General features: G+C 36.7%; 1 protein-coding gene across 4 annotated transcripts in view; it reads left to right on the forward strand.

The window, feature by feature from the left end:
- fstl5 (follistatin-like 5) overlaps window positions 1-13,120 on the forward strand; it is a 291,611-nt gene that overhangs the window by 244,584 nt on the left and 33,907 nt on the right. For all 4 annotated transcript variants that reach the window (XM_088080811.1, XM_088080812.1, XM_088080813.1 and 1 more), the window contains one exon: window positions 3,164-3,288. In XM_088080811.1, coding sequence (XP_087936937.1) covers window positions 3,164-3,288 — 125 coding nt within the window. The remainder of the gene's footprint in view (window positions 1-3,163; window positions 3,289-13,120) is intronic.

Genomic DNA, 13,120 nt, shown 5'->3' on the forward strand with positions numbered 1-13,120 from the left:
GCGTACCACTGGATAAATGAGACTTGGATTATAGCGCATATGTTGTGTGAAAGTTTGTAAAATAATGTTTCACTGTGTTGTACTGTTGTATTTCTTTTTTTTTAAAATTACATCAGCCTCTTGTGTTGACTATAATGAATGTGTGATGTTCTTTAGTTGGGCTCCAGTATTATCCAAAGAGCAACAAATATCGTGGTGCATCTTGGTGGTTTGTCATCAAGGGCAAGTGCAAGGTCATTAAAACCACAATGATCGGCTTTATTTACTCTTATAGAATTTAATCAACGGACAACAAACAAAGGATGTTTTTTAAAAGCAGCACATTATATTGTAAATAACATTATAATCTCCATCTCGTCAGGCATTACAGCTAATTAAACGTCCTGTTTGTCCCCTTTTTTCCAATATGACATGATTGTGGCATTAATCACTGCAGCCTCTCTGAGATATTCAATAGCTGATTTGTTTGTCTTGCTTGATGAGGGGCAATTAATAGTCACTTACAGTGCTGTGTGTAAGTATTTGGACAGTGACACATTTTCAATTGTTTTTCGCTCAGAGCTGCAGCACAATGGATTTAAAATAAAGACAGTGACAGTGAGGGTGCTGATTCGTTACAAATATAGTCTGATTAAAATATATCAGCAGATAACAAACTATCACTTATTTAATCTTTGTTTTTGGTTTTTAGGATTCGTGACCATGATCTTTTCTCAGCTGTTTTTCACATACCTGAAATGATTTTTTTTTTTTTTAGTTAAAATTTAATGTTACACCTGGACTGAATCAATACTAACATGGACACAGTATTAATTTTCATATACAAGCTGATAGCTAGAGAAGTGGGTTATTCAAATAAACAAATAAAGGTTGGGTAAAAAAAAACAAACACATTGTTAAAGGTGGAATAAATTCAGCTCACATAGTAAATGTAGTATAATGTACTTTTATACTCAACACTCTGCTGCTCAGAGTTGCTCTTTTTTAACAGAATTCATGTTTTTATATCTAGTCGTTTTATGTCAGACTTACTCGATCACTGTGAAGTGATGAACGTCAACAAAACTGCACACTTTGAGCTTTTTTCACATTAAAAGCCCACTCTTACAGGGAAGATGTTAATGTAAAAATTGTGGGGGAAGAGTTTCATTCATGGTAGCTTATCGTTGTTGGATGGGGAAAAGGCAAAGTGAAACACCTGACATGACTCAATAAATTCAGTAAAATGTCCATGTTCACATTGGACAAAATTATACACAGTCAGTGCTGTGGAAATGGGCATTATACTGAATTTATGAAGACAAAAAGTAAACATGAAGGAAGTTTGCATTACATGGGTAGTTCACATTTTTTGAAGTAAGATGTATCCATAATCAGTGTATTAAATACAGTGGATGTCAGACTGCACGCATCCAGTTTGGAGAAGCAGGCTGAAGTCCAACATGGAAACGACTGGAGCTGCTGTTCTACCGCTGCCTCAATCAGTGGGTTTGTTTGTGTTTTTCTGTGATTTCAGGGAGCTGAACTAACCCTTTTGAACACTATAACTGATCAAGGAAGTGTTAGACCAGCAGCTCCTGTGTTCACAGTTGTTAAATCAATGTTTTTCTCAATGGAGTCTGACTTTGAAGAGAGCGATATAACAGCTTCAGTTCCCAGTCAGAAATCACTCTCTGATGGAAGGATAAAGCAGTGAAAATACTCCCAATATAGTGTGCACTCAAGCTAACACTGATTGTTTTAGGTGGGACTTTTTTGGTGTCTCAGGCAAAAACTGCTGTACTGAAAATGGAAAAGTCTTTGCTTCTTTTAAAAAAAAATAAAAACCTGCTTTCATATGAATCTATAGTGAGAACAAGAATTGTGCACAGGGGCTGTAGTATGCATGCCAGGCCAGCAACTGGCGGTGTAACTTTGTAGTGACACACTATAGAAGAACATCACGCACATGCAAAAAGTACGGCCTTGATGTCACGCATTGCCAGTTTACACGGCGACAGAAGTGGTTGCATTTTAAAAAAGATTACACTCTGGAACTGGGTTTCAAAATTTTGCGTTTTCAGGTCCCAAAATGCTGCTGTTGTGTTCATGAAAGGTTTAAAGAGTCACTTAAACACGTTTTGTGGAACAGAACACTGCTTAGCTTCCATGTCAGACTCCAGCCTGCTTCTCCAAACTGAGGGCATGCTGAGTGACATCTACTGTGTGTAATACTCTGACTATGTATAAGTACTCCTTAAAACCCAACCTCAAAAATATCAGAACTGTCCCTTTAACTAGGGAAAAGGAAATTTAAAAAAAGCGGCCTCCAGCGCTTTGCCAGTGATAAATAAAGGAGAATTTACAGTATCAGCAATAAGCTCATGTGCATGGCCCAGTTATTGGTGCAGCTCTAGTCACATCCCTGTTAGGTGACGGTGAAAGAATTGTCTTTTATATCGTGTTTCAGTAGGACAACAAATGCGTCAGAAGTCCTACACTGTTCAAAGAGCTGTGCTGCAGTACAGAACCCCACTGCGTCACTGTCCAAGTGCTTATGACACTGTATGTCACCATGACGCAGATGTGAAGATCACGCTACAAATAGAATCAATAGGAAAAAAAATCAAGTGGTAATTTATCAAAAAAATGATTTTGTTTCCTCTGAGTATCGTCTTGATTGAGCTCAAGCATTGAGTGGTTTTTCTTTTTTGAAAAATCCTGCTTGTCATCGCCTGCACAGAAATTCATAATGCTGGGTTTGGTCTGTGGCAATTCGCTTTGTGCATTGTGGCACAATCAAAACAAACCCTGCCTACACACGAGCACATGTCTGCACGCTTCCATGCATGCACAAGTATTATTTAGACACCAGTGACAACAGCACACATCACCTCCCACTGCGCAGCTCCAACATCTCAGCAGTAAAACTGGAGGTGGTGTCTCAAATCAGCGCACAGATCAACATGAAAGCAACATGCTGAGGGGTTTATTTGAATTTATTTCACAGTTTTTAGGGAATGAAAATGAAAAAAAAAGGAAAAAAGATGATTACAAGCATTTCTCTGTTTTGGTTCGGAGCTACAAATCCGTACAAGTTACGGATTTAAACAAGTGTAAACCAGCAGCACATAGCTTGTTCTTTATGTTCATGTTTAACACCTTCTTCGTTGGTGTTCACCAGGTGATCAATCAGGCCAGTGGAAGAGTCTCCCATCACACCGTTCACACACAGCCGATCGGCAGACGCTTCGACAGGGTGGACGACTTCTTTATCCCCGCCTCCAGCCTCATCATTAACCACATCAGGTGCGTCCAGAACGATCCAAGAGCACTCCTAATGCAAATTGATTCTCAAATTACATTCACCCCATTGGCATTTCATTCACTTTTTTCTCCTCGACTCAATACTACGATAATGATTTGGACGGGCATTTTGTGGTAGAGTGAGCGTGTGCTCGTCTGTTGAGGCGGTAATGGAGATTTTTGGAGAACGGCCCAACGGTCATCTGCAGAGGAGACCATGTCTGATCACCTGAAATAGGTCTAAAAATGAACCCCTCTTACATCAGCTGTGCAATTAACTTTTTAAATCTGAATTTGTAAATCCAAAAGCCAATTACCAACAACTGACATTTTTTTAATTCATAAAAGATTAGTCTTATCATTGTATTAACTATTAAATAAGTTAATTTTTTTTAGAAAATTAAAATAAAAACAATTAAAACAATTTTCCTGATTAATTTTTAAAAACAAAAAATCTTAAACAGAGAGCATAACAATATGCATCACAAAAAATGTTGCAAATTATACATAGAACCTCCCACCACCGTTACTGCCAAAACTCGTCACACGCAGTGAACAATATTTTAAAACAACACAAAATTCAACAAACAAACCACAAAACAAAATAGTACAAAACAAATACGTTTTATATATGCATGAACTAAAGCTAGGGATACGCTGTACAACTTGAACTAGTTTCTATACAATTTGAGTCTATGTCTGTAGAATTTGAGCCATTTTTTGTAAAATATAGATCACTTTCTATACAAGTTAAGCTTGTTTCTGTGCAATTTGGATCAATTTCTATTTAATTTTAGCCAGTTTCTGTATAATTTAGACTCATTTCTATATACAAATCCCAATTCCAATGAAGTCGGGACTTCATTATAAAACTTAATTAAAAACAGAATACAATGATTTTCGAATCCTTTTCAACCTATATTCAATTAAATACACTACAAAGACAAGATATTCAATGTTCAACCTGGCAACCTTTATTGTTTTTTTTGCAAATGTTCACTCATTTTGAATTTGATTCCTGCAACATGTTCCAAAAAAGCTGGGGCAGGGGCATGTTTACCACTGTGTACAATAATTGTTGAAGCTTTGTAGGTGAAATTCTTTCCCATTCTTGCTTGATGTACGACTTCAGTTGCTCAACAGTCCAGGGTCTCCGTTGTCGTATTTTGCATTTCATAATGCATAATGGCTTGGCATTGTCTCGCTGAAATAAGCAGGAACGTCCCTGAAAAAGACATTGCTTGGATGGCAGCATATGTTGCTCCAAAACCTGTATGTACCTTTCAGCATTAATGGTGCCTTCACAGATGTGCAAGTTACCCATGCCACGGGCACTAACACACCCCCATACCATCACAGATGCTGGCTTTTGCTGATAACAGTCCAGATGGTCCTTTTCCTCTTTGGTGTGGAGGACACGACGTCCATTTTGAAATGTTGACTCATCAGACCACAGCACACTTTTCCACTTTGCGCCAGTCCATCTCAGATGAGCTCAGTCCCAGAGAAGCCAGCGGCGTTTCTGGGTTTTGATATATGGCTTTCGCTTTGCATGGTAGAGTTTTAACTTGCACTTGTTGGGAGCACTGAGCATGGCCCGATCATCTGCTCCCAACTGGCTGTCAGATGTTAGGATGAATTTCTGGCGTCAGAAATTTTATTCGGACGTTTTCAGGCGCTTGCACAATTGAAGCAGAGCCACGAGTTGATTTCTCAAGATCAGTGCTGCTTTTCTCACACCTGCACAAAGTGGCAAACAGAGCCTCTGGAAGTGCCACAGTGACATAATGCATCATGTGGATAGAAAATATTGAGGTCAGGTCGGTCAAGCTGCTGTAACACTAAACCTTCCTCTTTCATGTTTTCGCCTTCACCTTTCTTGAACAATAAAAACAAGGTAAACATTGAAAATCTGGCAATTATGTTTTTTTTGTTTTGTTTTGGGGTTTTTTGTGAATTTAGTGAAGCAAGGCACGGCAGGTGAGAACAGATAAGACACAATTTGATACACTTGGTGACCTAACAGGTTTGCAAACAAAGAAAACAGCATAGAAAGAAAAAATATTCTATTATTGACAGTTGAATTGAAGCTTGTTAAATCAAGCCTGGGGTGACAAATGTCTTGTTTTGTCCAAATTCAGCAACTAAAATCCCCTTATCAAGTTTGTTTAATTTTCTGTTGATTGATTATTTCGATGTTGTTTTAATGAAATCGTGCAAGGCTAGTGCAAACTATTAACTTTGACAAAACCTGCAAACTAAGATGTTAAATATCACAAAGTGTATCACTTGAAGCATCTTATCCCGTTTCATCCTTGAAGAACAAGCAAAGAGTTTCAAACATAAAACGCAGCATCATTGTCTGTTTCTTTCTCCTTGTTTTTTAATCTACAACCGGAGAATTTAAGCTTTAAGCCCAGCAGAAAAAAATGACTTCATTATATTTTTGATATACATCATTAAAGGCAGACTGGCCCTCAGTCTATCTGTAGCTGGTGAGAAGTGAGATGCTGTTAAGAAATTTTCTCAGTGTTTGAGCACATTGATGTTTCTAGTTTTGTTTCTAAAACAAGTGTAGGCAGTGTAATTATGTTGCTAAGCACCTGGACCTAAATGCAGCCTTAACTCAGCTCGGCCTCATTTTAAATGCCACGCAGGTTTCTGTGTGTGTGCTCCTTCTTTAAATCTTCACCCACAGCCCACGTGAACTTTAAAAACCAGAATCAGCTATAATGTTTGTAGCTGCTGACATTTCCTCTGTGACAACATCAGAGACAAAATCAGAAAGAAAGCGATTCAATCACAGCCGCCTCCTCAGTGCTGTTCCCTGGGTCCAAGTGGCAAAGAAGCTGCTTCTCTAATTACAGTAATCATATAAGTCATTAACGCACTGAGTCCAGAATAACTTTATTATTATTATCATTATTATTATTATTGATGTTTTTACGATGAAATAGAAATTCTGCATAAAGCTTAAAAACTGTAGTTAGAGGGGAGCAGTTGGTACTTTACGTCCTCTCTAACATTTTGGTTAAACAGACACACTGCTGCAGGTACGCCCGGTTGTCTCACTCAGGCTTATCTTGGACTGAGAAAAGCTGGTCCCAAACGCTTGACTAATGTCATGGTCAGGAACAAGCAGGAGGTCTGGAGGATTTCAGGATGTTAACGGCCCCCTGGAGAGGCAGAGTAAGCAGTCCTGTGTGTGTGTGTGTGTGTGTGTGTGTGTGTGTGTGTGTGTGTATGTGTGTGTGTGTGTGTGTGTGTGTGTTGTGGTGGGTTGGTGGGTTTGCTGGCACAGCTGTAATTAGACCCACTGAGACCTGCAGGAAAGTGTGGCCCCGTTTTGTTTTTTTTGCAATGCTTGAAAATTGCCGTCTTTAGAAACTAGTTGCGCGTCATTTTTTGAAGCTGTTAAAAAAAGGCTTACTGTATGCTGCTGCTACTGCAAGATCCTCTGAATGTTGTTAACAAAGCTAAAAAGTGAAACATAATTTAACATAATAACATAATTTAATGTGCTATAATGTTATGGCAAAATAAAATTCGTACTTTTGAGAAGTTGGAAACTTAAAATCGTTTTAGTTAACTTACTAACCAACTGACTCATCTTTGTAACTCTTAATCTTATTTTCATTTAGTCAAAACGGTTTGTTTAATCTATGAAATGTGAGAAAATATTAAAAATGCTCATCACAAATTTCCACAGCCCAAAGAGATGTCTTCATATCGCTTGTTTTGTCCAACCAACAATTTAAAATATTCATTTTACAATCACAGAAATGCAGCAGGGTACATTTAATAAAGGACTTAAATGATAAGTCACAAATTTAAAATTGCAGATAATTTTCTGTTGAAGTTTATTTGAAGTTTATTTTTTGATTTAAAAAAGTATCCTGTATATAGTAATAATAATTATTTTTATTATTATATACTATGTATTATGATATATTAACATTTTAAATGAGATAAAATACCAAATAAATGAAGGTTCTTAAATATTTTTATGTAAAAAACATTTAAAAATTCAAGCTTGCAATAAAGCAGTCCACTTTTTAATTTGCAACATTGCCCACAAATGATTAAAATACAAAAAGAAAGGCAAAGGAATTACTTAGAGTATTAAACTACTTGTAGTCATTAATTATAATAATAGATTTAATAAAAATGTAAATATGAAAATGCAACAGGAAAATACAAACACATTTACAAAGTAATGCAGTTGAAAATAGCTATGCAGTATGCATCACTTTACTATACATGCTCAGTTTAAAAAAAAAAAAAATATGTAGCCTGCACCTTGTTCTGGCATTATATTGCATAATGTTGGATATTTGTAGAGGAGTTTCTATTTTTTTGTCCACCTCATGTCTTGCTCCATAGGGCTGCATGATATGCAAAAAATTTGTATTGCAATTATTTTAACAGTATTGTGATGTGAGTTTCCCTTATAGTGGGAATGGTCATTTTGGCATTTCACCGAAAAAATATATTTAAAAAATAATGATGATGTGATTTTTGGTCACATCTTGAATATGATTTGTAGGCCAGGCCATCTGTAGCACCGTGATGCTTCATTTAATCAGATGTTGTGACACAGTTTGCCTTTATCAAAAAATTACAGCTCCTGAGTTTTGGATAATGCACTCGGCCACATTGTGATTTTCATAATAATCGCATTAATTGTGCAGCCTTACTGCTCAAAGTAAGTTATTAATTTATGATGCTATGCGCTACATTTAGCTGATAGCAGATGGAAGCAGCACATTGAGAAGCTGTTGGCGCTTCATGGAGTTTTATCACAAACTAATAATTCGGTCCTGTTAACAATGCCGTGAAGTTTTCTGCGTATCTGCAAGGAGAAAATATCAGTTTACAGTTTAAGTACACAAAGAGATTCGGATCTATATGTGCATTGATGTTGTTTTTTATTTGGACAGTTGGTTTAATAGCATGAAAGTTTAAATGAACTGCTGCCTTGTGGCTCTTGTTTTCTTGATCATGCACCCAGACAGCTATTTGTCCGCTGGCAGGAACGTAGCATTGATTAGTTGATTTAGCAGCATGAGCAGTGTGTAAACAGCCGACATATATTCAGAAACTTCGGGGATTGTTTAATGACTTGGGGATTCCCTCAGCAGCTTCTGTAAAGCGAGCAACTTCTAGGTGCTGTCATTCATTAAACCATCGACTTACAGTCAGGCGACTTGGTATGTCAGCAAAAAAAAACAAAGCTGTTATTTTTTATTTTTACTCGTATCTACAGTCCCCTGCAGCTCAGGCTGCCCGCACCTATTTTTCGCACAGACTACCTTTTGGCAAAACAAGCCAAGTGAGATGTTGATTTGATGTTCTCGCGTTGGAGGATGGCCGAACAAGAATTGCTGTGTTATGGATATCTTTTAGTGTGCAGCGTTCATTGTTCTCTTCCCTGTTCATGAATTTTGTCCTCGGGGGCTTTAACTGAACCGCAGAGCAAAGTGTTGAGACCCAGCCATTTCTTAAACTGAAAATATTGACACGAAGATGCGATGATAAAATGTGAGGCAGCTTTAGTTAAACATAACCCTGTTGTGCAGAACCAGGGAGAATCTTTAATGCATTAATCATTGCTACAAACGACAAACAGCAGCTGTCAGTTTGGCTGAGAGCAATCTGGGTCTGCCAATGAAGCAACCCAGCTGTGTTCACATTAGAGCGAGGCAAAACAATGTCTGATTATTAATTCATCAGACACGAAAAAATCGCTCGCTGCTGGTGAAAATAATCTTTTCATTGCGGGATAAATGCACCATTGACCTTTAGCTTCCAAGCATGTTACCAAAATATGGCATTATGTGTGCACTCCCCATTGATCTGTCACAGCAGACTGAATCCAATCCATAGCAAAACAATTTCAGCCATGTTTGACAGGCAGAGCAGTAATATTGGCTTTCTGTTAATCAGCAGCGGATGGGAAAAGCAGATGATTTTTTTCCTGGTTTAAACTGCACAGTACATTTAGAAAATGATTCGTTTTTTTTCCAAAATCTCACCTGTCTTGGAGCTTATCTTTTTAAGACGGGTGGGACAAAGTAGGATCAAGAATGTGATTAGTGTCAGAGCGTTTCCTTTGAATCGAATCTAACAAATTTAGGTTTCCAAGTCTCAAAAGGCCCATTTGGTTGGTTTGAAATAAAAGGCTAAATGTACAGTCTTCCAGCTGTTAAATTAGATTGAATAAATCTGCCTTCTTGCAGTTATTCATTTCTAAGTCTCAAAAAGAATTATTTCGAGAATCACTCATAAAATAAATGTGCCCTGGTTTAGGTAAGTTCGCTTTTGCTAGTTTTTAGTCAAGATAAATCCAGTTTCTAAATACATGACAATAACTAAAAATAATAATTTTCATGTCAATGTTTTAATTTGAAGTGACAATTGAATTCAGTCCAAAATCCTAAAAACAATGATTGTCATTTGTAATTTAACGATTTAAAATAAGTTTAAATGACACAAAGACAGACGTCCTGCCTTCAGCCCAGACGCTGTGACGTCTCAGTGTCAAAGTGAAAAAGAAATTTAACTAAATTGTGAGCAATTAAACTGAGCATTGCGTTAATGATTAGGAAAAGATGCTCAACATTTTAAAGTTGTTCAGGAATGTCAAAGATAGCACAATAATGTTTAACAGCAGACTTGTAGATGTGTCCGTGTGTCTCTGACCAAAATGACAACAAAGTGCATTAAATCAAGATTACACATATTTTTAGATTTAACTGTGGAGTGTCAGCTGTTGTGTTAAGGAATTGAGGTGCACACAGATATTAATCATTTTTTGTATTTTAACATTATTGGGTTAATATACTTTATTTTCCCCCTGCCATTCTTTAATTTACTTATGATGCTACATTGAACATTGTTTCACCGGTACAGTGTAAGCTTTGGCAGCCAGCACTCAGATATGCACATACATTGTGTAACCTGTCGTTAATATTAGGCATTATACCAAAAATAAAGTAGTTGATGCCAATATTAGTAAATTTCCACAATTCTCAATACCCAATTCTATACCACTGTAAAAAAAACCAAACATTATATCCCATGTCCTTAAACATGTCCTTAAAAAATAAAGAAATAAATATGATTTCATTTGAATTTTATTAGCAAAACCTGATGATCCCCCTTGAAATCAAAGCTTCAGTCTACCTGGGTTCATGAGGTGAGGTTATAGGTGAGGAAATGTAAATTAATATATAGCCTACGGTACAATAACATATTTCTCCTCCATGGTTGGTGTTGTTCTTTTGTGGTAGGCTATTGATCCCGCTGCTTTTTGTTCTTTTTAGACTAGTCGAGGCGAAGCCGTCGCTGCTGCAGTTGTTGTTTTGATGTTATTTGTCCGTGCTGATTTTCTTTTCTTCCTTTGGCATTTAACAACAGATTGGAACATTTGTAGGCGTATACGCTGCCCCGTCAGGCCCAGAACAACTGCATCTCTGAGACCTAAAGAAAAAAAAGAAGAAAAAGAAAGAAAAGAGCATTGTCATGTTTTCAGAATTTTTGTATGAACTTGGTTTCAAAGTAAAGTTTCTTGTAACAACCCTAGTTTATGTAGGTCAATATTAATACTGACAGTTTTTAGGGTCACAGACAATCTAATCTAATCTGACTGGGCAGCTAGAAATTGACTGCAGTTTAATTAAAACTTTGGACAGAGATCATGGTTGTAAGTCTGACTTTTTTATGTAAAAAAAAAAAAATTAAAAATTTAATGTTACCTTTGACACCCTGTAAGCTTAACAGATACTATACATGAAAATAAACTAATACTACAGGTTTTTATTCTGACTTTCATCACTGGCAAAATGTGCACCTTCTATGCTCACGTTGAATATAAACACAAATCCCCCACGCAGTTTTGTGTATCAACAGTTCCAATAATTTGTTAATAAAACAAGACAGCAGCATCCTCAAAAAGGAGAAAGGACTTTGAGCAATTCTACTTTGAACCAAAAAAAGGAGAAACAACTGGAAAGATGAGGACAACAGTTCAGGTTGATTGTGAGTCTCAGTCAAGACTACAGGTAGTTACAAAATGTGAAATAAGACTCCAATCATGTTAAAACAAGCTCACTATACTTTATATCAGATCTTTTGACAGCAGCCATGTGGGAAATCTGATCACAGAACAACTCGAACTGCGAGACAGCCGACAAAAAAATCTGACAGGCCAGAAATCCAGCGGATTGTCCGACAGCTACAAAACATCAAATGAACAAATTTGGGTTAAATTTGATTTAATCTGAACAGTGTCTGCCCAGCATTGCTTATATGTTAAAAAATCATTTGACATTATATTGTGCTTTTTTGACATATATACTATGACTTTTTTTGCACATTTTTTGACATTCTTTGCTATTTTTTGTTCTTTTTTCAACATACAATACTAAGACCTTTTTTTGCACTTTTATTCGACGTACGATGCTAGGACTTTTTTTGTACTTTTTTCAACATACTATACTATGGCTTTTTTAAAAATAATATACTATGACTTTTCAACATACTATATCATATTTTGACAGCAGTCATGTGGGAAATCTGATAACAGAACAACTTGAATTTGGTGTAATCTGAACAGTGTCTTCCTGGCAGTACTCATATGTTGAAAGTCGTTTGACATGAGATAGTTTTTCTCCATACAAATAAAAACACCCCGCCCAGATCTGGTGTTTCCTGACCTGAGTGCAGCCTCCTGCCTGCACCCAGTGGTCAGAACGATCTGTGGATCAATGATTCCCTCCACAGGGATGATAATGTGCTCCGCGGCTCTCAAACAGCCATTTTCTGCTGGCAGGTACAGACAGCTTGGTGTTCAAATGGCATGAAAGATGATGAATGATGGCAAGATTGAAGTGCCTGTCAGCATCGATCAGCTGTTATTCACATTTAATTGAGGGCTGTCAGCTCGTTGCATATTCCCCTCCACTCCACTCAGCTGTTAAAATGTAATGTGCCATTAACAGATTCTTTGGGTTTCTGTAATGAATAGTATTCTCACTGATCCATGCCCACATATAAAACTGCTATAATTCTATTAGAGGGGAAAGTGTAGATGATGCTAGACTGCCAATATAAAGATTGTCAGGGACTGGTATTTGGCTGTTGAAGTGGTTAAATGGATCTTTCAGCAACATTTAATTTCTTTTCTACCGAACATTTCTTTAAAAATCACGGCAGTCCCACAATTATGATAATAACCCCACGCAATTTGCATTTCTCCTTTCAGGTTGATACATCTTGATATGTGGATTGTGCTGCTGTAATTTAAGATGTCATCACCTGCTGCTTCAGAATTTATGAGAACTGGAAACCAAAAAGAATCACTTTTCTTCACTCCTTTGACTAAAAATAATTGCAGATACAATGCAAGATTGAATTACTATTCTTAAAATTACTTTTACTCAGTATTCATAAGATTTCCTGCTCCTAACCCTCAGAAAGTCTAAAGTATTGGTGAAGACACCCCCAAAATGTATTGTCAACTCCGTTATTTACATATTTTTAATTTTATAATACTTAAATGAAAACGCCATAGTATATTGTGTAGAAAAAATAAAGTATAGTGTACCAAAAAAATCATTTTTTTTTGTTATGTTATACTGTGACATTTTTTGGCATGACACCGACATGTATTTCAACATACAGTACTATGACTTTTTTTTAACATACTATACTAGGACTTTTTTTGCACTTTTTTAGGCAAAATGTGCATGACTTTTTTCACACTCTTTTCAACATACTACACTATGTCTTTTTTCAGTGTACTACTTTATGATTTCTTTGCAGTTTTTTAGCA

Source organism: Plectropomus leopardus, chromosome 8 (assembly GCF_026936395.1).
Source record: "Plectropomus leopardus strain MGB_pleo_1.0 chromosome 8, ASM2693639v1, whole genome shotgun sequence".
Taxonomy (NCBI): Eukaryota; Metazoa; Chordata; class Actinopteri; order Perciformes; family Serranidae; genus Plectropomus; species Plectropomus leopardus.